At 35.6% G+C, this 25,315-nt stretch overlaps 1 protein-coding gene across 14 annotated transcripts in view; it reads right to left on the bottom strand.

The window, feature by feature from the left end:
* Window positions 1-25,315, bottom strand: part of PKP4 (plakophilin 4) — a 227,166-nt gene that overhangs the window by 86,879 nt on the left and 114,972 nt on the right. For 12 of the 14 annotated variants that reach the window (XR_008522613.2, XM_063712604.1, XM_063712605.1 and 9 more), the window contains one exon: window positions 17,126-17,238. The exons of 1 other annotated variant lie outside the window; for it this stretch is intronic. Coding sequence is in view for 10 of the 13 variants with exons in the window: in XM_063712604.1 (XP_063568674.1) it covers window positions 17,126-17,238 (113 nt within the window). In the remaining 3 variants the exon portion in view is untranslated. Of the gene's footprint in view, window positions 1-5,571; window positions 5,672-6,274; window positions 6,327-17,125; window positions 17,239-25,315 lie in introns of those variants that run through there. One more of the 14 variants, XM_054548908.2, reaches the window with a different exon arrangement.

Raw genomic sequence — 25,315 nt, 5'->3', positions numbered from 1 at the left:
AGGGCCACTAATTAATTCTTCCTGGCTTTTCATCAGAATGGCCGTTAGTCCCCTCTCTTCCTAAGGCTATTCCCAAGATCTCAGCAGCCAGGAAAAGTGAAAATGTGACAACAGGTCCCTAACTGCAGTTTAGTTATTTTTATGTGTTATGACCTTGCCCCTGAAAATGGTACATGCCTATAGTTTGAACTAAGCAAGTCATAACAAATGAGACAGGGCAAAGGGCTTCTTTTCATAATTATTTATATGATCTGAGGGTGATATCGAGGTTACAGAAAAGCAAGAGCACTTGAATTAAAAATGACACCCTTCATGTAGGCTATAGCTGTTCCTGACCCATCAGCAACAGGACATGAAGCTTGAGTTGCCTTCCACTAGTGAGGCTCTGCGTCAATCCATCTCCACTCCAAACCCAACCACTGGTGTGACCAGCAGAATGAGCAAACAAGATGGCTATAGGAAGGCAGACCTGATACCTCATGGAAGGCAGAAGAGGTCAAGGGCCTAGAGTCAGACTCATATTTCCCTCAGTGACACTTTACCTGAAAAACTTGGCCATGCTCAGAATGTGCTTTTACAATTTTCGTCTTTACAAAATCATGAGCAACAGGGACAGCAAAATGTGGAATAAAAGTCCACTCTTGGTTTACATTGGCTGCTAGCAAGTTTGAGTAAAATGTATGCCCAGCCTCTGTGGTGAACATGTTTGGTCTTATTCATGGCTCTATTTTGTTTTCATACTTGTTTTCTCAGTTCTTCATTCTACTTTTCCTTTGTGCTACTCTACTGTATATTTTTGGATCCCTATAACAGCTGTCTAAAATGCATTCCAGGGAAAGTTAAGATTTAAATAAACAATATCATGACCAGCCTCCTGAGGGGAAAATTGCTTATTTGATGCACAGCAAAAACATGAAAGGAACAGGAAATACAGTTCAAGTAACCTTCATAGGGACTAGAGGTGAACAAATTTCAGAAGATGTTAAATATTCTTTGACAAAAGCATTTTGTGTTAGTGCTTTGAATCTATGAAAAAAAGAGTCAGAAGACCATATGGGAAAGGGAAGATCAAAAAGGATGTAGTACTAGACAAAAATGAGACAAACAGTTCCCTCTGGTATCCCTATAAATTATACAGGAAACATGACTTCTGTTTATGCCCATCCCACAACAGGTGTTCCAACTAGTCAAAGTAGAAATCAGAATAGGAAGGTTTTCTAATATTTCAAGCGACATTTGAAAGAATGAAAGCAACTGAGATGAAAAGAGTAAAATGGCTAAACACAACAACAGACATTCTTCCTAAATATCCTGCCACAAACTTAGGATCCTATTTGGGCAAAGATTTGGCCTTGAAATAGAGGGGCTACTGGGAACTATTTGTGTCCATGGTCTACAAAATGCTGTTGCCTCCCTCATTTCTATTCTTCTAAAACCTTCCAAAGGTGAAGAAATAGAAAGGAAATTTTAAAAAATTTAAAATAAAGAAGAAAGGGCACATAAACATACTATTTTCTGCTAGAACTGCATGAAAGCATCTATATCTTATACTTGTAAATAAAGCAGATGCTGGTAAGGAGCAAGAAAAGGGCCCTGTTTTTCTATTTGTTCTATGTGAGACTGGGCACAGCATTAACATGGGACTAAGCTGTAGCAGTCTACAGTAAGAGACACGCTGGGATACAAAATCCTTGAAATTCATAATTACAGTTTTATTTGATGCATACAATTTAATTTCGTACATTATTTCATATTTTAAGTGCTTTGAAAAGCCTATGTAAAAATTTACTTAAAAGGAATTTTAAGCCTAAATTTGTAATTAAACATTTATTCCCCCAATCATTTACACAGAGAGATCTTTGCTACTCATGTAAAGGTACTATCAAATCTGGTGTGTGTCTAAAGAATGATATTCACTTTCTGTCTACTGATTATCCAAAGTAAAGATTTTTAATTTTTATAAACAGTAAAAATTTAATTAATAAATTTAATTATAAGTGTGAAAAGAGAGAGCATAATATACTTGTTAAATTTCTGCTTTGCTTTTTGACAAAGAAAGGTTTCTCTCTGTAACAGCATTTTCAGCTCTTGATTCATGGACAAGAAACATGAATAGCTGTTTTAGTGCAGGAGGAGGAATGAATTCACATGTGGGACAGTCCACAGACCCAGGATTATTAATAACTATCCTGGAGAAACAGTGGACCCATAAGGAAACAGTCAATATTCTACATAGCATATACTATGTTTCTATGTATTAAGACATGTGGATCCTAGAAAAGTGGTTCTAGAATGTTTTAAATCCCTCTGAAAACTCTCATGGATCCCTAATTTGTCCCGTATCCCCTTACCCACCACTCTGGTTTCCTACTCTTCTCTATCACCCACATGTTCCTAACTACTGCTGTAGGGGAATGAAGCAGAAAAAAGCCTAACAGGATGAATAAGAAGGAATGACGATAATGATAATAGAGAGACAGGGTAAAGTCTCTTAAAACAGCATTCTTGATAAACAGTGTGTGATTCATAAACACTGATCAGGAGTTGAACAGGTACCCTTCAAGGCAAACAGAAAAGGTAAGTGGTTGGTCAAGACTGCCTTAAATTTCTAGCTTTAATGTCCAGGTTTCTTTTAAGAAACATGAATCCAAAAAGAAATGACAATTTACAACATAACAGAGGAGAGGTTGACTAACTTAATCTTTCTTTTCCTCTTTTTTCTCCCTGTCCCATTCATTGCCATGAGTGAACATCATTGATAGGAAAGGTATTACATGGTATGTGGAGCATATTATGTAAATTTATAATCTCTAAATTGTAAAAGTTAGAGCTAATAAATGGTATTTATTTAAATTTTCAAAAAGAATATTTATCACTCAGATTGTAAGAAATATAACCATACTAATCTTATAAACATTGAAATTATGGTTAATTTTTAAAATGCAATTTCAGTCAGAAAATTAAGATCTGAATCACCTAACATTTTAAAAATTGTTATGCAACATTTAAAATATATACAATAAAAAACAGTATAACAAACACTCTGTATTTATTACCCAGCTTCAACAAGAAAGTGAACATGTGGTCAAACTTATTTCATTGACATCTTTATTCTACATTATATTCTCTACATTACTGGATTATTTTGAAGCAAACTCAAGACATCTTATTACTTCAGTAATAAATGCTTGAAATGTTATCTCTAAATATAGATACTTTAAAAAAGAACATAACCACAATAATATTATCACACCAAAAATTAACAGTAAAATTTTTAGTATCAACAAGTATCTAGTCAGTATTCATATTCCCTGTTTCAATTTAAAAACAGTTGGGTGGTTTAAATCAGGACAAAAACAAGGTCCATATGTTACATTTGGTTGCTATGTCTCTAAAAATCTTCTGATATATAGTTTTACCTCCCCCTCTCTTCTTTTTCCTATTTGAAATAATTTCATTTGCTCTGTAGAATTTTAGCCTGGTTCTAATGAATGTATCTGTACAGTATCAACTGACATGTTCCTCTGTCTCCTGTATTCCCCATAAACTGATATTAATATCTAGATGCTTAAATAATTTTAGGGCAAGAACATGTCATGGGTGACGTTACATACTTCTCATTGCATCGTATCAGGTGACTGTGATTTCTGGCTGTCTCCCTTTCTGTGATATTAACATAAGATAGATAAGTGGGTTCATGTCCTGTCAGCCTGATCCATTCATTGTAAAATTTCCCACTACCTTTCCAGCTGATGATTTTAGTAGCCATTGGTGATCATTGGTTTGTCACTATTTTGTTAGTGGTTGCGAAGTTCTACCAAGTTAACTTCTAGACTTATTCTGATTAAACTACTTCATTCAGTAATATAATTTCTCTCTTTGTTTTATGTTCATTTATGATATAATACTATTTCAGTTGTCATTTACAAATGTCTTTACTGAAAGACATTTGCTAATGTTGTTCAGAAAACAGATACACTTCCGCATTTTGTACTTTGTAAGCATTAGTTCTTGTATTATGGTTGATAATTTTACTTGAATTTTCTCTGCGGCTGAAATAGCCCCATTATTGATAATGTAACTAAATCTGGGAAGTAGATCAATCTTTAATTGACTTGGACTGGAGCAAAGACTACACATCATAGGATCCTAAAATAACTGGCTATTATTTTTCTCCAAAAAAAAAAAAGTCTAGAAGAAATACACAATACACAATACACAATAAACACACACACACACACACACTCAAGACATTCCTCCTTGGATTATAAGCAGTCTATTAATGCAAACCAAACATTTGACAGTGGTTAAAATGCGTAGTTATTTAATGGGAGTTTTTTTAGCTGTGAAAATCTGTAGTCTATACACCTTTTCCTGCTTCAGTTTTAGAGTGTTTTTCTCCTATTTAATTGTGGAGTAACACAACAGCAGCATAGAAAAATCTATGCAAAAACAGATTAGATTGATTTCTTATTAAATAGATTGTGAAGCCTCAGGGAAGATAACTATAATAACAATTCAGACAATATAAAGCCTGGCAAACTTGTCATGTTTGTCCCCCACCCCCATCCCTAGGCAGACATGCCATGTACATTTTTACGACAAGCTGATTAACTGCTGAAAACGCACTAGTGGATGGCCCTCACTTTTAGGTAGATAATCACATTTTCAGTTTCCTATCCCATACATCACTGGATTAGAGCTGTGTAGGGTAGTTCTTTGAAGGGTTAAGGAAACATCACACATATTGCTCTTGTTGCTCTATGTCCTTAACCTGCCAAACGGTAATGAGAATGAGAGTTTACCACCAACCTTCCTTTATTTCATCATGAATATTAAAGTGATTAGATGAAGGAATTACAAAAAATTTCCCCCTAAAATAATTAACTGCGCTAAGTACATTAGTGGCAACAGGCAATATATTTTTAAAGGTTGTTTCCTAGAGTTGTTGAATTAACATTTATATGACCTCTTGTAACATGTTTGTGAAAGACCAGGAATAGAAATATCAAGCGCTTCAGAGTTTCCAGATAGGAGAGACAAAATAGTGGTAGTGGAGGTGGGGCTGGAGACGAGGACTCTCACAGATGCCTCTGTACAGCCAACACAACTTTTACCTAGATAGCATGTGTTTGGAGGGGTGAAGTGGCAAGAAGGAGGTAAATGGAGTACTGAAGTCTTCCCACCCCCTTGACACTCCAATGGTAAAGCAAGAGAAAAACACTATCTTTAGGGGAAAATGTCAGCCTCATGTTAGATTCAGGCGTACAATAAATAAAACCAAATCAAAGCAAAACACACCACCACCGCCAAGACCAAAAATGAAACCCTACTGAAGAGTAAGAGGATAACATGCACAAAACATTTACTATCAAACTGCAAATTACGTAATAGGTGTTCAGCTGCTGCTGTTCTCTTTCCTACACTATAATTATAGAAAGGGATTTTCACCTAAGGATATGATAATCAAAGACACCAAGGTAAGGCATCCTGGGACAGAGTCAGGAGAACCAGTGCAACCTCATCAACAGCATTCTTCACAAAATTAAAAATATTAAAATACAGGCATACATTTTATGCTGCTAGGAAGACACTTCATCATCTGGTTTAGTTACGCACAATGGTCCCTTGTTGATAGAAGGCAAATTTCTAAGCTTGTATCTTTGTAGCTCTAGAAAACAGGAAAAGCTAAGTATTTAGTGAATGAATTTAGAAAAGACATCATAAATATTTGCAGAAAAAAAATGCAGAATCACTAAAGAAAATGTGGAAATAGAAACTGAGAGTAATATTAGTTGGGCCTTCACCTACCCTAAGTGGCAGGTTTGGATAATTTGAGATTTATTATTATATTATATATAGAAAGAAAGTTATTTCTTCCACATATGTGTCACTGTACTAAAATGTTCATATTCTTAAAATAGATCAATATGGTGTACTTTGTTCTACAATGTACTAGGATCTGTACTATTTTAAGAAATATATCCCAGAGTTATTTTAGCTTTAAAAAACTAATGATAGAAGCAAAAATAACAAGCCAAATTACTCATTAGAAAAATGAGCAAACAACACGAACAGCCGGAGGACACTCAAATGGACCATAGCATATGAAAACATATTCAACCCCAACAGTAATTGAGAAAATGAAAAGTTAAATGAGGTAACATTAGTTTGGCAAAAATTAAAGAGCCTGTTCAATATTAAATATTGGCAGAAAGAAAGAAGGAAAGAAAGAAAGCAAGCAAGAAAAAATGAACCAGGAACTTTTTTACACTGCTCAAGGGGTGCAACTGTTGAGCTACTTCAGAAAGCTGCTTCAAACCAGCAAGATCTAGAAAAATTAAAAATGTACATTCATTATGATCCAAATAGTCTACTTCTCATTATATATTTTTCAGAATCTTACACATGTGAACCAGGATATATGTTCAAAAATGTTCACTTACAATATTGTAAAGCTTCAACAATGGAATGGCTAAACAGTTTAATGTCTATGATATAAATATACAAGAGCAGTTAAAAGAATGAACTAGATTTACACATTTCAATGTGGCTGGATCTCAAATGGAAAAAATCAAAGTGCACAATGGCACATAAACTACACCTACCATCTTTGATGTTAAAAAAAAAAAAAGCAACACAAAATATTGGTTACACAGGTGTTAATATATAATATGTAAGTACTGTATATGTATTGACATAAAAGTATACAAAGTAAATTGAAATATTACACACTAGTGGTTAGCTATGGGGAAGAGAAAATGTGGCAAAGGGGACTTGAATTTTATGTTTAATATTTTTTATAAAAAATGAATTTGTAATAATTTTTAATTACAGGATATGAGTACTTAACATTTTCATTTTATTCTCCGCATTTACAATTTTTAATATTTCTCAAAATAAAGAAGATTTTAAAACACAGATAAGGGGAAAATAATAATAGTAATAAGAAAATACAGGATTTAAGAGCATTGTTGCTTTTATGAGGTGGTAAATGTAATTACTAACTCCTATAAAGCAGCGAAGGCAAATTTGTTCAAGCATCTTGAAATATCCTGTATAACGTATTAAAGTACTTTATCAATATGTACACATAATTTCAAAAACTCTAATGATGAAGAGTAAGGGCTAATATTATAATTCTTATTTTGATTCAATAATTCAATACTGTTAAATAATTTAATAATATAATTACAGAAAGCAAACTATGAAAAATTACAGAAAATGAAATACTGTTTTAACTAAAATTGTTCTTTAAAAGATGATTAAATAATGGCATGATATACATATTTTAGATGTATGGGCCTCTGAATTTTTTAAAGTATTATAAAAATTAATACAGCTGAGGTGCCTCCATTTTAACCACATATATTAAAATAGTCTTAAAATAATCTGAAACATTTATGCTATTAACCTGATCTTTTTTGTGGTTCTTCCTAACTGCATTATCCATTTAACATTTAAAATGCTCAGTCTAAGAGACAGGTAATTTATTTTGGAATACTTATTTGCTGTGATTAAAACATTTTGTAGTAAAACATTCTAGGTTCAAAAAAGATTCTATTACTCATAAAAGGTATCTTGTTTAAAATTCTTCATGGTGACATTTTTAGCTTAAAATACATTAGCTTACTGCAATACTGGTTGAAATACCTTGGGGTCACATGTCCTAGGCAAGACTCAGTTATACTAGTTTAATTTACATGTGTAGAGATATTTGTCATTTGGATTTGTATGTCCCAGTTGAAACTGGCTTGTGACTGGAATGGCAATGAGATATCATAATTAAAAATGCCTTCTGGAAGAACTGTGGTTGAGCAAACTGCTCTAGATAAACAACTTCTGTAGAGCTGCAGGTCAGCTTTGACTCATTTGGTATCTTTCAGATGTGGAACTCTTTACTGTGTTTACAATAGGAGTTGCATCACAAAAATGCAGTGTTACCAAATTTGCTCATAAGAGCATCAATTTAATAAATATTCACCACAGAGATCCCGCGGGTTTCCAGTAATTATATTCAGATATTAAACAGTTTATTCTTCATTTAGTCTGAATTAGAAATGAAGTTAGGGAGCTTTAGAATATTTGACCATTAAGAGAGTCACTAGTGACCAAATACACTAAAAAATTAAAACTAAATCATTACAGGCAACTAACACACCAATAAACAAGCATTTATTAAAACAGGAAGCAAAGGAGAAAGGAAAGGAGGCAGGCCCACATGACAGACTGGGAGGATGGGTGGACAGGCCAAGGGGAATCTCCCTTTGCTCCCGCCTCTCCCAACTTAAGATGTCTAGAGCAAAGCTCTTGATATTTTTCCCTCTTAAAATTCAGTACCCAGCAGCACTATTCACAATAGCCAAAAAGTGAAAACAACTCAAATGTACAACTGATGCATAATAAATAAAATGTGGCATATCTACATGATGGAATATTATTCGGAAATAAAAAAAGATGAAGTACCAATACATGCCACAACATGGAGGAACCTTGAAAATTTCATGCAAAGTGAAAAATGCCAGACACAAAAGATCACAAATTGTAATGATACCATTTATTAGAAATGTTGAGAATAGGCAAATCCATACATACAGAGTGTAGATTAGTGTGGTTCTCTGAAGACAGGGAAAAGGAAAAAAGGGGGAGGCTAGAGGGGTTTTTTTTTTTTTGGAATGATAAAAATGTTTTAAAATTAAGTAGTGGTGATGGTTGCATAACTCTGAATATACTTAAAAACACTGAATTGTACACCTCAGAAGTACAGATTTTATGGTATGTGAAATGTATCTTAATAAAATAGTTATTTTATAAAAAGCACTCTCAGGTTTTGCCTGGTGAGAGCACTGAAGGTCAAAGGGACAGAACTTTCTCAAACATCCTCCTGAAGTGGTATATTAAATAAGTAATAAACTGTTAAAGCACAAACATTCAATCTATTCAAAGATTCTTCATTTTCTAAAGAATACATTATTTGAAGAGGTTGATTTCTCAATGACTTAAAAATATTCACTGAAGAAAAGATTTGAACCACAAAAAGGTCTTTTATGCTGCTGTCAGCTCTAAAACATTTTTAGGATTTTTAGTAATATCAATTGAAACCTGATGGGCATCTGCAGATGACCCGATCAAGTGTAAAAAGTAAAAAATCTGAATGGCAGTGGGGAATCAAATCTTTTCATTAAAAAAAATAACAGTTCTTTTCTTAAGTGGTAGTAAGAACACTATTTGTCAAAACTGTATGACCTTTATGAAATCACAAAGAATTCTATTTTAGCAGGGCTTTAAACTAACTGAAAAAGGGGAGATAATCTTAGGAAGACTTTGAAGTTATTTAACTTCAACATTGCCACCCATTTTCCTAATACCAGCAGCAGCCAGCCAAAGAATGAACAATGTGAAGGGACCAAATGCTTCTGAACAGGATAATCAAATTTCAAAATCATTTGCAAAAAGCAAAAATGAAAATCTAAACTGTGCTTTACTTCCAAAATTTGCCATTAATATTTTCTACAATTATTAAAAGGTCCAATTTTTAAATATATATTTTTTACTGCAATATAAATCAAAACTTAGGGCTTTGTTTTAGTAAGGAGACAAACTATGATTTGTAAAATCAAATATTTGGAACCAATTTATGATGTACAAAGAAATAAACTTTCTCTTTCACCATTTACAATTTATTGAGAAGTAAATAAAAAACAAAGAATAGATAACCAAGATGAGTTTCTGGGAAACAGTAACATTCCAAGTCTGTTGTCAAGAATAGTTATAGTTTTGAAATTCTTTACTGTAAAATTTCAGGGATAGTTTCTAGAATTCTAAGATGATTATATTTCATTTATGAAATCTTCAATTCTAACTATATACTTTTAATCCTTCTAGTTTTTATTGTTTAAATTTTTTGTAGAGACAGGGTCTCACTATGTTGGTCAGGCTAGTTTCAAACTCCTGGCCTCAAGTGATCCTCCTGCTTCAGACTCCCAAAGTGCTAGGACTAAAGGCATGAGTCACTGTGCCTGGCCTATCCTTCCAGTTTTGCTACACAACAAACTGAACCACTAGTGTAACTTCTCTGCTTGCGTGAAATGTGAACACAGACCGTACACTGCATATCAGAACAGTGAATTTATCTTGTAGTATTTCTCCTGGCCGAGTCTTCCACTAGAATGCACTTGCCATTGGAAGGCTGCACTGGTCCCTAACCTACTAAGTTAGCATCCCTAGGCCCCAAGCTATTCAGCACTTGGGAATTCCGCTGGCACATGGAAACCATTAAATTTGGTGTACGTGCTTGGCTGAGGAGCCAATGGGGCAAAGCTACCATCTGTGGGATTATGACTAAGTCAGAATCCCGCCCAGGCAGAACCATACAGCAGGGCCACAGATCCTCGGTTGGCCTCGGAGCCGGAGCCTCGGCTGGCCTCGAATCACTGGGTCCCCGCCAGCAGGCCACTTGGACACACGCTGGGACCCCAGTGCGGAGAGCCCCTGGTCCTGGGAAACGGAGTGCGGCCAGAAAGGTGGCTGCCCCCTTACCTGTCATGTAACGCTTGTTGGGAACCTGGCGCTAAACCATTTGTAGACGACCTGTTTCTGGGTTGGGTTTCGTATGTAGCGGAGCAGCTCCCTCGCTGTGATCAATTGAAAGGCTGCCCTCGACACAAGGGTTTATTAAAAAAAATCAGAAAATATAAAAATATAAGAAACAAACAAACAAAACATTAAAAAAAGGTTGTTTAAAGAATACCCTGGCATACCAAAGTGGGACTTTAGGAACAAGATAAAAAGTCAACTGTGGGGAATTACCTCAAAATTAAATTTAAAAAAAATTTTTTTTAAGAGAAAGAAATACAGCAAACTTTTAAAAGTGGTTGCCTCTTTTTGGGGGGGTTCATGAAAATGTTCTATATGTCAATTGCAGTGGTGGTGGTCGTCACACAACTGTATACCAAAAGTGCTAGTAAAAGATTGTAAAACTACACTACAAAGGGTTGAATTTTATGGTAAGTGAATCACACTTCAATAACGTTGACTTGAAATGTATAGTAGTTACCTCTGAACGGTAGAATCATGAATTTTTCTCTTTATACTTTCCTGAACTTTACAACTTGTCTAAAAGGAATGTCATTTAACTCCGAAATTAATAAAACACAGAGTAAGAATACGGTCTTGTTTACACCGTTGCCTGCTTCAGTGTCCTTGGAGTGCAGGCATAAGGGGAAGTCCTAGGGGGAGTAGATGGGTACAGCATCCAAGTGGGCCCTGCAGTGTGGGCTATTGGACCCTTTTACTCTCACTGTATCCAGTGAAATCTCAACCCAACTAATGTGAAAATGATATCCCATCAATGATATTGCAGGGAATAAAACAACAAGTCCCATGCTCATCAAAATTTGGATTTGAAGGATGTTGCTTAGCCCGTGGGAGACATGAGACTTAAAGGACATATTTCCCTCTGAGGATTCTGTGCTGTGAGATTTCCTGAGATGAGCTGTACATACCCCAGCATCCCCTGGGAGTTATTTCTGTTGCTAAGATGTATACGCTATGCACCTGCACAATGACAAGCAACACAAGCCATCTCACATCTCAGCACTCATTGCCATCCATGACTCTAAAAGGCTCTACAGACAGAAATAGTCATGGTAGGCTGCCTGCTTAGTGGACCTAAAATTGATTCATCCATCTACATATGCTAAGTATTATCCTGGAGCCAAGCTGTAGTGTCAGAATTGGCTCCCTGGAGAATTACTTTTAGTTAAGGTGCTATTCCATCCATTTATATTCCATTTAACAATGGAAGAAAGAGCCCTATGAGTTTGTTTTTGTAATTTACTGGAAAGAGACCACTGAGGACACTGCTTGCCTCATCATACAGCAGTATGTTAATGCGGACACACGGGAGAAACCACTTAAGCCTCAGCCCCAGGAATGGTGGATCCTCCTGAGCAAGCTAGTTTGTTTTTCTCTTACAGACACGTGAATTGTGGAATTCATTAGTGTTTCTGTCTTTACCATGGCTATTAGGTCAGTCAGAGTGAATGTGGCATGGAAGGTTACAACATACATTTTGTGTACTAGTTTAACCTTGGCTTCATCTTATTTTTCTAAATTTTATCTTCTTTTTGCCCTAATTTCCCAACTTTTAATTTTTGTATTTTGAAAGGTGTTTCAAATACTTTTGGATAAGGTGAAATATTGAATGCATAAGTAACTATAGCATATTCAGAACAAATGCAGAAAAGTTTTTTTCTTCCCTATTAACTGGTTCCTTTCAATGAGGTGAAATATAACTATACGCTACTCAATATAAATGCAGACAAACCATAACTTCTTTATTAATTCATTCCAAAACCAAACTTCAATGAGGTAAAATATTAAATACACAGATAATATTACCTGCATAGATAACTTTAGTGTACTTGGTACAAATTAAGAAAGGCTACAACTGCTCTATTAAATGAGGCCATAACCCACCTTCAGGGCTTTTCAAGGTTACAGCAATTATTTCTGGTCTGATATATCATCTCTTGATACAGGCTTCATCAACTCCAGATGAAAGTTTATTATAATATATTGATAGTGCTAGTTTTATTAATTTTTAAGAAGTAAATAAAACCAATGGAAAAGTCATCAGAAATGAGGTTTTTACCTTGTTTGGAAGACTACTAATTCTAAAGAGTCATTAATAGAAAAACTAAGGAATTTTATCTTAAGATTTTCAAAATGTTCTCAAGAAGGCATACTGCAAATAAACTGCCAATGATTATTATGCAGTTCACCTTTTTGGGACATTTCCTGATAGGTGCAAATGTATGCAGAGGACTAGTTTCTACCTATAAAATGGAAACATCTGGCATGGGTTAAAAATGAATCTTTGATCCTACAAGTGTCAGGGAACCGAACTACTCACTATTAGAGCCACTCATTCGGGGAAGAGGATTTCACAGTTTGTTTATCACAGCATAAGCGTCATTAAACAGGTATTAAACAGGACCTCATGCCACTGCTGCATCCTTCTTCACAGGGTGAGGCCAATAATGACAAAAACTTTGGATGGGTGAAAAGGTAAATAAAAACAAATGCTTTTCGTTTTCCTTTGAGTCATTAGTGTCATCTTTGGACCAGGAAAAGTAAGAAAATCTTACAGATCACCTTACCAACTCTGCCACAGGATTCAAATCAAACACTATGAAAGGTAACTGGTGATCAAATCCCCCAGTTTGCTGATTAAACTCATTTCATGCAAGAATGAACTGAAACAAACAGAAGCTTGATGGCCCAAAGCAACAATTCCACTTTTAATTGCTATTTTTTAGCAAATCGGAAATGGCATACAGGAAAGGGGGCCTGGGTCTAAGAGCTAATTTCTGTTCTTCTCTGTATCCCTTAGATTCTGGTTCCAAGACTGACAATTGAAACACACTGGAGATGCAAGGGGGATCTCTCAAGTGACACAATAAAAAATCTTAGCTCCCCTAATGGCAAAGCACCTTTACATGATGTGCCTGAAGCATCCTGGACTTAAGGTTCATTATCCATTCAATGATCATTTGGCTGGGTGCCCACTTGCTTAGTGCCAGGCTCTGTGCCAGGGCCATTGGGGTGGAATGGGCCTTACTACCTGTTGAGAAGCTAACATGCACAGGGAAACAGTGATGGGAATTCAGATGAGGGAGGTGACTTTTCCTGAGAAACTTGAGAAAGGTTGTAAAGAAGGGTAAGCATTTAGTTGAGACATCAAGAATACATGGGAATTCAACATGAGAAGAAAGTAGGGCAATCCAAGTGGATCAATTACCATTCCAACCACAGCTCAGAGACCACTGAATGAAGAAACCCACCTTACTCATAACCCTTAAAATTTCATAATAGATTCATATCTGGCTGCCTGGCCTCTTTATTCTGTTTTACACACTGCACTCTCAAAAAAGGAAAACTTCTAATAACCATCACTACCACCAATAACAACTTTCAGTAGGTCTCCTTTAAAGATCTAATAAAGTTCTTCACAATTAAATGCCAGCTTCACCTTTCCAATTTCATAAGCCGGTAGGTCCTTTTAGGACATATCCTAGACACTGAGCCTCTTAGTGCTTGGGACAACTGTAATGTGGGGCCATATATGCCTTTGTGCACATTTTCCTCCTTTCCCTGGTCAACCCCACACCCATTTCTGCATGACCCATTCATTCACCCGACATTCACTGGTGGTGCCACAGTCACTTGCCAGGCACAAATGCCAGGCACTGAGAACCAGACAGGAACTACAAAAAAAGTCACTGACAGAAACTACCACCCATAATATGTATTTTACTTAGAGATTTTAAAAAAACATATGGAATTAGCCAATGAACGATATAGCCTTAAAATTATTTAACATTTTAAAATTCACAAGTCCAGAATACAATCTAATAGCCATGCATATATCAACCACTCCCTCATTTAACAGTTGTTAACATTTTGTTATATTTGCTCCAGATGGCTCTTGAATAAAATGCTACAGATTCTGCAGATGCCTAATTCCTAGTATCATCCTCCTTTCTTCCTTTCTAGAGGTTCCACTATCTTAAATTGGTGTCGTTCCAAAATATTTTATAATTTTACTCCACATGCATACACTGACAAACAATACCAAGTACTATCTAATTATTATGCAGTATTGCTATACATATATATATATATTTTAAATTGCTCATAGATTATATCCTCCTACAGCTATTCTTCTGCAACTTACAGCTTTTCAAGACCGTTTTGCAAACATGTCCATGTTGATACATGTAGATCTAGTTATTTCATTTTAACTGCTCTAGAGTTTCATTTTAACTGCTTTAGAGTGTACCTATTAACAGTTTATTTTCCATTTCCATCCTAATGAATAAGTATGTTCTTTGTAATTTTTTACTTTTGCAAATGATGCTGCAATGAGCATGCTTTGTATCTATTTTACTGTGCACACCTGTCAGACTTCCTCCAATGGTATCCAGTTCTTGGACTGTGAAACCCTACACTTTTACTCACTGATTCTCTCACTCATGGTCAAGTTTTTTTATGATATGTATTTCAATGCATTTTTTTTTTTTTTTTTTACAAAATCAGAACTAATTCAGAAATACATGATGAACAAAGCACAGTGTGAAACTGTCCTTCCTACCCTCTTCAATACATCTTTTCTTATTTCTGTGCTACACTCAGTTGCTGTAATCTCTCGTCTGGATTCCTTAGCTCTAGTGAAGGTATTTGTGTGTGTGAATGGTTGTTCAAATTGATGTTTCTGTGAGAGGATGAGCACTGACAAGTCCTATTCTGTCATCTTGCTGATGTCACTCATAAATTTGTGTTTTATACTATCTCACTGTGAGCTCATCTTTAGTGGTGCCATTTTCTCAGTGGGGACTCCTGAGCAATGTGGATAGTTACATTTGGGCTCCAAACCCACATATGATAGAAGCCTGGGGTTTGCTAATCGTGGGGTCCTTTAAAGGACATGGCTTAGTGCAGTGATGTTAAGTTCAAACATACCATCTTGAGCACACACAAAACTTCATTCTTTGGCTCCTATATGGGTATAAAACCTACCTCTAGTGCTTACTTTGAGGTCTGACAACTGTTCTCACATCTCCTACAGAGGTAGCTCAAGCTTCTGGCTCTGGTTTTCAGTGCTCTTTCTAGTTTCAATATCTGGGGATTTTCCCTCCTCTTGTGCCATTTCCTCTAGGTATTGGTCTTTATTATTGATATACCAAGTATTACTAGGAGTTTATCTAGAGAATTTCTATTTTAATTTAGTCAGTAATATTTAATTTTAATATTGCCAGAATTAAAATATAATTCTGGTTAGAAAAACAAAACCAGTTGATTCATACCTTTTAGAAATATATAATACCATATTATTGAGTTTGTGAGTTGTTCTTTTTGGTGCTAAAGATATGGATAATTTCTAAAAAATATTATAGAGAATTAAAGCTAATTTTTGTTTTCACAGTTTTAACTTCCCTAACGAATTATTTCATTGGGTATTGCAAAGTCTGAGTTAGAAATTTCTAATTTATTATTTTATACCTCACTTATAATTCTCTTTCTATAAAAACCTTCCTGGATATTTATAAAATAATTACATAATCTTATATTTGTTTTGTAAAAGTTCTGACGACCTTTATTTATATACTTTATGCCTTACCAAACATATCAATATACACAACTGTTAAGGGAGATGAAAAATTCATATTACTACAACTTACCAGCCCAATAGTTTAATGTTCATACAACAATCAGTTAGAAACAACAGACAGCATTCTATTGACTAAGAAGGTTTTTTGCCCATGAGTAACACAAGATACTGAAAAGTAGAATAATTATGAGGTTAGAAATAACAGAGAAAAGTTATTGCAGGTATGTCTACCTAAGTGTAAGCAGATCAAACTTAAAACTGCAAGCAATGAAAGCATTTTACAGTAGGCTTTACAGAAATATGTAATTATTAAGAAAGAAATCTATAGGTAGGATAAGCAGTGATTTAACTATTTGGAACATGTAATTTTTACAGGAATGATGCTTTTAAATAGCATAAGAGGTATTTAAATAAAAAATTACAATCATGATTATGTTTTTACAGTAATGCACTCATTTAGTATTTACTATATGTGAGTACAGTAAATTATTACATATAGTAATTAGTTTGTGTGGTAGATTCATAGAGTTCTAGAAAAACCCGAAGTAAACTGAAGACATTTTTAAAGTTAATGCAATCTTATTTAGAAATATTTCTTAGTTTTAAAAAAATCAATACCAGGTGTTCAAAGCATTAGCCAATTAGCTTTACCAAATAAGTAGCAATTAATCACAACAACATCCATTAACTGTGTGTACATATGAGGAATCTGAAGGCAGCACAGTAGCTTTTGCTACAGAAGCTTGCCAATGCTATAGAAAACATTTCAAGCACAGGACTGAGGGATTGCAAGAGGCTTCTCAAAATTAGAATAAATGGACATTTTTGGTTTCAAATTCTGGAAGGCAAGTTAACAGTAACAACACTAACAGAATCTTTTGCTGCATAGAGAACAACCTAGTAAGGCATGTAACTTGAGAGTGCATAAAGATGGAGCCATTGGCTCTGTACCTGGTGCTGGCGATGCTTGGTGATTCTGCTCCAAGCCTACATCTTTCTAGCTGACTGGCAACAATCTGCCTTTCCACTTCCAGTTCTCGGGTGAGTCGTTGAAACTGAAGCTCCTGTGATTCAAGAAAATAAAAGGCATATAAGGCGCCAAGGTATGCTGCTCAGGCAGATACATGAATTAATGTATGTCACAGGAAACATAGGAACGTACCCATAACATAAAGCTATGGTGTGGCTTTGTGAAATGCAATTTTTGGATGAAATAAATGACCTATTGATTTCTAGCTTTTTCAAATCTAAAGGCAATAGAGTATCAGCCTTTGTTTGGCATAGAAAACATGTAGATCTTTATTTGCCTTTTCTGATTTTGGTTCTAACTGAGGTCTTTAAACAGTACTTCTGCTACAGTGCCTTATTAAAGTTAAGGCTTCCAGAGACCTTACTTAATGTATCTACATCAGAGGCACAGCAAACAATGGCTAGTTTTTATATTTCTCATACTATATGTCAGTATAGTTTAAAAAAATATAAATCCCTGTGATCAGAATCACTTTACCATGTTTGATATAGTCTTTTAATTAAGAAAAAAATGATTCCAATGCCACAGAAAAAGTCTTGCCATATTTATCTATAATATAACCAACAAAAATTTGCTGTGTCCAAAAGCAATCATGTGTCACTGTGCAAAGGAGAGAAGGAACACAAGAAGTGAAAAAGACTAAGCCATAACATGGAATTTAAAATATATTCAAAAGCTGGAAGATTGTCTAAGAAATTATATTCTTGAATCTATGCTGCAAAGTGAAGGCAAACAAGTTCTATGAAAGGAGAGGATGTTTTAACTTTATTTGTATTTCTCTCATTGTTAGCTTGATGGGATTTTAATAAGTAGAAAACATGTCATGTTATAAAATATCTAAAGATCAAGTACATTCCAAAGGTTTTAAGCCACAAATAGCATCTCAAGCTCCCCTGTGCCATATTGTCTCCTCACAAGTCTACTCAAAGCAAATGCTGAACTGTAAGTAGTTTAATTTGATGACTGCTAGTTCAAAATACCAGACACATGAGTATTAAATCTAGAAACTATTCAGAAATAAAACAACCTGAAATATTATTTATGATTATATGTATACAATTGTTTGCAATTAAAAATTTTAATTGAAAAGTATATGAACTCCCTGTGAAATCAGGCAAACATGTAATTGCTTAACAGCACTGGCTCTGCAAATTCCACAAGCTATTCTTGGAATAATTTTTAAGAAACAGTCCCTAAACTCCTTACCACCGTCTGATACTGAGAATCCTTTCCTAATGATCCCAATTGGTGTGGCAGTATTGGACAGGGCCTAGATGAATAATAGCTGGCTCAATAATGCTGTACAATATGATCATAATCGGTAAGTGGGACAATGCCTGCCTCGGCCTAACAATTCCTAGGCTCTTAATAAATGTTCAGTAACAAAAGACTAGATAGACATAAATTGTTCAGCATTCAGTACCAGGCTAAGATAACCAATTTGAAAATACTATTATGCTTACCTCACACTTACTCTTTCTTTGCTCTTAAACAGCATCATTTTTTTTTTGTTATAGACTTCTATTCGTTCACTTCATTTAATCACTTGTCATTATATGCATCTTTTCCCACAAGACTGCCTCGTTGTATCAAGCTGGGCCAGGAAAGGACTACTCAGGAATCCCAAAATATTCCCCAAGCCATCACAATACCTTCGTCCTCTTGAGTTCAGTGGCTACTAGGGATTGAGGGCTGGAGTATTGTCCTCATTTTGGGATGGCCAAAAGTTACCATATCAGGTACAGTATGGTATGAAGATACATTGCAAATAAGAACATAGAAAAAAAATTCCATTCATAGAAACAAAGTCTATTGTACAGGAATGAATTTTTATCCTGTTTGTGGCTGCCTGTGACCTTGTAAACAACCTTTCAAGGAAATGGCTGGGAAAGTTCCTGCTTGAAGGCAGAAGTTGGAATTTCCCATAATTCCTTCCCTCAAAAGCAGAGACAGGTGACTTTGGCTCTGCCAAGAAGGTACACTCATGCCAGGTTGTGATGCATGTGCTGACACTGAGACTCTGACTCCAGCAAAGAGGACACTCGTTTTCTCTCTCTATTGCCTTCTTGCTGTGCTTCCTGCCTTAGGTCTCAAGGTCAAGTTCCTGACATGGAAACAACCTCCATACACAACTCTGTGTGTTTGGTGGCTATAACAATAGTTTCTTTATCTGATCAACATTGTGGCACAAATTTGGACACCGTTCCTGGAATCTTAGTCTCAAGTCTTGTTCTCCAGTACTTGTAACAAATGTGGGAATCCACTAATAATCCCTTAATGAATTCCTTTTCTGCTTAATTAGCCATGTTAGTTTCTGTATCTTACAACTAGAAACTTTGATTGACGTACCCACAGAAACAATTTACAGTTCTTGAGTTGCTAGGAAAGCCTATACATGCATGATGTAGCTACACTTTTTATTTAAAAGTAGGGCAATTCCTTTAACATTTTTATGGACTGAGTTAAGTCCACATTATATCCCTACTGGATGCAGAGCCCAGAATACTGAACATCACTGGCTACTTTTATCAAAACCATTCAACCTATTACGTGCCCACAACTTCTCACAAGTAGTATTTCATTAAAGTGCCAAAAGCAGAATATCAAGAAGCTATAAAGCATTGAATTTGTAAAAGTTACTTAACACCTGTGAATGTTTACAAAGAAAAAATATGCTTTCTTGCAAAACTATTACTATTCCTCCTACAGAATACAAGTTGAACACACGCACATGTGAATGGCACCAAGATGTATGAGTGGGATATCAATATTTGATAATTCAGTCTACTGGCCTCTTTGACTGACTGATGAGGACAGTATTATGTTGTCATATGAAAACACATCTAATAATTTCCAAAATAACACTCATTAAGATGATGATGCAGAGACATCATCTATGAAGTTAAAAATTCTTATATTTTATCCTCTAAACAAAAAATGTGAAGAATGGTTCTTAAATCAGTATCCCAAACTGGGAATCTTAATTATAGGGGGAGCTTATATTTGTTCTTTTATGAGAAGGAAAAAGTTAATGTTAAAAGCACTTGTCAGTGATTTAGTGTATGAAAATTTCCTCGTAGAGCCTAGCAAACAAAACCACACGACTTTAAAAAGTCAAGGCTACTAATATACTATAAAAATGGAATCTGTTCACATGTGTTACAAAGCTTTTCTTTGTATTTACTTCCTTCCTCTCAAGTAAGTATACTGATAAATATTCTTTGAGAGAGAGTTAAGGGAATAGACGAAACTAAAGCTGCACTTTCAGATGAGCCATATTTGGTAGACAGAGCTACACTGCCCAAGGAAGCCCAAGGAAAGGCTGGCTGTCCCATCTGCCAGCAGGTGGCCTGTGGTCATCAGCCTCTTCAGGGGTGTCTTCGGCTGCAGACAGTCCCCTTGCTCATGGGCACACCCTCTGAGAAGCTTGCATTCAAGCACTGATCAAGATAAGAAAATAAAGACCAGGCCCAGATTTGCTCCCTTTGGCCTTGGCCAAGGCTTTGTCAGCCTGATTTGGAATTCTCCCTTGCCTAATCCTGCTTTCCCTTCCCCTCTCCTCCACAGGTGTTGAACCCTGACAAATATTCTGCATGTAAAACTCCATCTCAGTGAGAATCCAGCCTGAAACAGCCTTTTTTTTTTTGGCTTCCATTTCTATGATAGATTTCTCTCTCCCAATTTAAAAATATTGTGAGACACTTCAAAAATACAGAAAATTACAGACAATAACACAATAAACTTCTGTGAATCTGACCAAGGTACATCAAATCTTAATATTTTGCTACATTTGCTTCAGATGTTTTATGAAGTAAAATATTACAATTTTATTTTAAAATACAATAAAATCCCTTGGCTTCTCTTTCCTAGAACCTATTCTTTTTTCTTCCCTCCCTAGAAGGAATCATTACCCTAAATTTGGTGCTTAATATTCACATGAGTATTTTATATTACTACTACCTATTTAGAGAGCCATAAATGGCAACAGATATAGCATTGTTTTGTATGTCCACACAATTTATGCAATTGGTATATTGTACAGTTTTTGCAGATTGCAAGATGATTTTGAGATTTATTAACATCAATACATGTAGATCTAGCTAATCTATTTTCTCTGCCCAATAGTATTCCATTGCACGCCTATCACATAATATCTTTATATGTTCTCATCATGAACCTTGGGTTGTTCCCAACTTTATGTAATCATAAACATTCTGTAAAATAAGCTTTCTTGTATAAACCATCTTGTGCACATGAATCATACTTCTCCAGAGCAGAGAGACCTAGAAGTGGAATTGCTTGGTTGAAAGGTACACACGTCTTCAGTTTTGCCTGATAATGACTGTCAGGTTACTTTTCAAAGTAGTTGTACTAATTTATGTTCCAGCCAGTAATAAATGAGAGTTTCAGCTTCTCCACATTCTCACTGACATCAGCTGGTATTTTGGGCCTTAAATTTCTCTTTTCTTTGGTCGTCTGATAGGCATAGAATGCTATTTTGCTTGTGTTTTATTTTGTATTTCCCTGATAACAAACACCTTTTTCCTATGTTTATTGACCATTTAAGTTTTTGAATCTCATAGGTATCATAACTATCGGGGGAAAATGTCTTCCTCCTGCCAGCACCCAGGCCTGTCCTCTTCTGTGGGACAGATTTCTTACCAGTTTTAGCCAATGTTGTAGTTTTGGCAAGTTCTGGCTTTGGGCAAAGGATCTAATTTGAACCCTCACCTTAGGCTGTCCTCAAATGCCTGTGGCATGGAGCTGTCAAATAGCATGTTCAAGATCACCTAGATTTGCCAGATATCTTCAGGGTAAAAGCCAGGTTTATTGCTTAGGATTCTCATTTGCATTTTGGTTTTAGTTTTTGTGAATTATTTCTTTTCTTTCTAGCTTAGCCTTGCTTTTAAAAAGACAATTCAAATATTTTATTTAGTATGTTTAGTTTCTTTCTGGGGAAAGACTGGTTAGAATACCGAATCTACAGTATAGCGCTTTCATATTTTCTCTTAATTTCTTTGAGCTGTAGTCAGGGAGAATTTCTCAGCACTGCCTTCAATTCACTGTTTCTCTGTGTGTCCTGTTTATGGTTTATCTCATCTACTGAACTTTTTTTTCAAAGACAGTATTTTCGATTTCTGAGACTTCTTATTAGTTCTTTTTCATATTTGTTCCTGCATGGTCATTGGGTGTGAAATCTCTTTCTTCTTTTGTTTTCCCTTCCTGTTTAGTATAACTTCTACTTCAACTCCCAAGTTACTCAGTTCTAAATAAGCCTTTAAAATTGGTGATTACTGTGTTTCTTTCAAACAGAAATACTAGGATACTGCACATCTAGTCACAAGGGTACCATCTTCCTTCTGGCTTTCAGAAACCCTAGGTAGCTTTCAGAATTAGGTCTCTGCACTCCCGCTCCTAGATAAGCAGGAAGAGCTCCACTCCAGTTCAAGGCTCAGTGCCTTGAACCATTTTCACGTAACACTGAAAGCAGGTCATACTTCATCCTCCTGTGGCCTCCTAGTCTCTTACCCTCATTAAGTCCTCACTGATGGCCATAGTGACATATCTCTTGACCCTTTCCAACTGTGCCCTGTGGAAGCCTCATTCCAGTTTACAAACTCTCTCTTTACAAACACTTTATCTTTTAATCAGAATGTTCTCCACCTCTGAGTTACTAAGAATACTCTCCACTTCCAGGCTTTAATTGAAATGTAGTTCTTTCTTGAAAATACTGCATTTTCCTACAACCCTCTCTGGTGAAGACTATGTATTCCTCCACACCCCAAACCCAAGGTGCCTCAAAGAAGGGAGAGGAGAGATGGTGTGCTCCTGGCTCCTTACTACCTCTAATTATTAGCATAAAGTAGTTCATAATATTCTTTGCTGTCAGTATATGTTATATAATTGTCCTCATTGTCAGCAGGATCCGCAGTCATAGCCCCCTTACATTCTTGATATTAGTAAATCATGTTTTCCTTTTCTTCTTAATCAGTAAAGACCATTATGCTTCCAAATTATGTGCAAAAGCTCACTGTCTTTTGAGCCTCGAGCCATCTAGCTCAGTTGTCAATTTGCATCATTACATGGATTTACTTCAAGTTAGTCCAGCTGACTAATTCAGGAGTAGCTGCAATAGCTACTACAACTATGATGACGACAATTAAGAAACAGCAGTAGGCGCTCATTTCAGGCCATCAGCTTGACAACTCAACTCCTGCCCCCACATTCACACTAATCCTTAGTTCTCTTCCAGGCTTAGTGGAGGGAGTGTCCCTTTCTCATCCAAGGCTGGTCTCTGCATGCTCTCCTGCCTCATCCAGAGCCTTGCTTCTCTCTGGAATCCTCTATGTTTCATTTTAGTCTAATGCTCAAGTTTTTCTCATCTGAGAACATATCTTCTTGATTATAGGACTCCTCAGTCTCTGTTTCTTTCTCCTCTGACCTATATTATCTCTTTCACTGAGTATTTTTCTTTAAACTGACTCCTTTATCATTCCAGGCATTGAAGTCATTGAAATCCTGGTTTCAAATGCTTGTGTATTTTTAATATAAAATACACAGTAATTTTTAGAAATGTTTATCTGCGTGACAAAAATCATCTCATGCTAGCAGTATAACACACCAAGAGGCAACATACCTTTCCATGACTATATATCTCAGCAGGAAAGTACTTAGTTCCAATTATATTGAAAGAAGAAAACAGATGGTCGTTATGTGATGGAATTACTGGTTAAGAAAGCAAGCATTTTTATGTCAACTATTGTTGGTTAAAAATCTTTGGAAAAAATCTACTTTCTGCCTTAGTACACTGAGAGTTTTATATTACTAAAATACTAATTATCACTGACTAGATTTTTAAGATAGAGGGGATTGGGCAGGATTATGTCCTGTTCCCAGGACATGCTATAGCATTTCTCCCCATTTCCCACATCGAAAAGATGAGTCAATTATGGTCATGATCATATCTTTGGGCCAAGTTTAGGAAATTATTTTAAAAACAAATATTTAAGAACTACTAAGAAATCCCCCAAAAACATCCTAAATATCGTTCTGTAACCTAGGCTGGTGCAAAAACCAAAGTAGTCATATTTACAAAGGTCCTTGAACTTCTCATCCTTAAGACAATCAGCAAATTTGACAGAGGTAATCAAATGCCCTGACCATCTACCACAATTTACTTAATAACTGATAAACCATTATTATGTCTACTTGGTAGTCCCTAAATCAATGTATAATTAATTATAGAAATGCTGGGCCTATGATGTCAATCACCATTGTACTGGCTAGCTTCCTTTGTTAGAAGGAAATTAAGAATCAAAGATAAATAACATTATGTTTCTCAAACTGAGAACATCAGTGTCCCACAGGATGTTAACAGATATTCCCTTAAAGGAAGGGTTCTGGGTCAAGTAGATTTGGGAAATGCTGCCCAGGAGATTCTAAATCTTGGAAAGTCACAGCAACCCTACCATATTAAAAGTTCTGAGAAGTCTACCAGTAGGAAGTCAGCTTACCTTTGTTTAACCCAGCACTTCTTTGATTTATTGAACACTAAGCACACTTTTTCTTTTGTAAAGAACAACTATTAACATCTCAAGGAACTATCATTTTGAGAACACAACTTAGGCAACACTGAAAAAAAAGTTTATTTGTTGTATTTAGGGAAGGCTGAATTAAGAGGTACTATACTATAGTCTACATTTAAAATATTTTTTGCAAATTGGAAAACAAAATTTTAATCACTTTTGTCAAGACTGAATACTTACATAGGTAAGGGCACTACAAAGGGTTAGCCTTCAAATGGAAACTGCTGATGTTGCATCAATTTGAAGACATGAAGGATACACATTATTAGGACAGCTCTGCGGGATTCGTTGCCCTATGCTATGCCCATCGCCTGTTACCTTGAGATCTCAGGATCAAAGAAAAGTGCAACATACAGCTACCCATCTAATTTCTTGCCTTACTAGCTAATATTCTAATAGGAGATGAACAATATTAAGATCTTTGTTGTTTTATCCTACCACCAAAACAGGAATAAACCAAGTTCTAGTTGACATCTTTCCTCCAGTTTTAATGAAGCAGGGAGAAAATAGTAAAGTTTACCAGAT

The sequence above is a fragment of the Pongo abelii genome, chromosome 11, assembly GCF_028885655.2.
Source record: "Pongo abelii isolate AG06213 chromosome 11, NHGRI_mPonAbe1-v2.0_pri, whole genome shotgun sequence".
Taxonomy (NCBI): domain Eukaryota; kingdom Metazoa; phylum Chordata; class Mammalia; order Primates; family Hominidae; genus Pongo; species Pongo abelii.
This window is presented reverse-complemented; position numbering and strand designations above follow the sequence as displayed.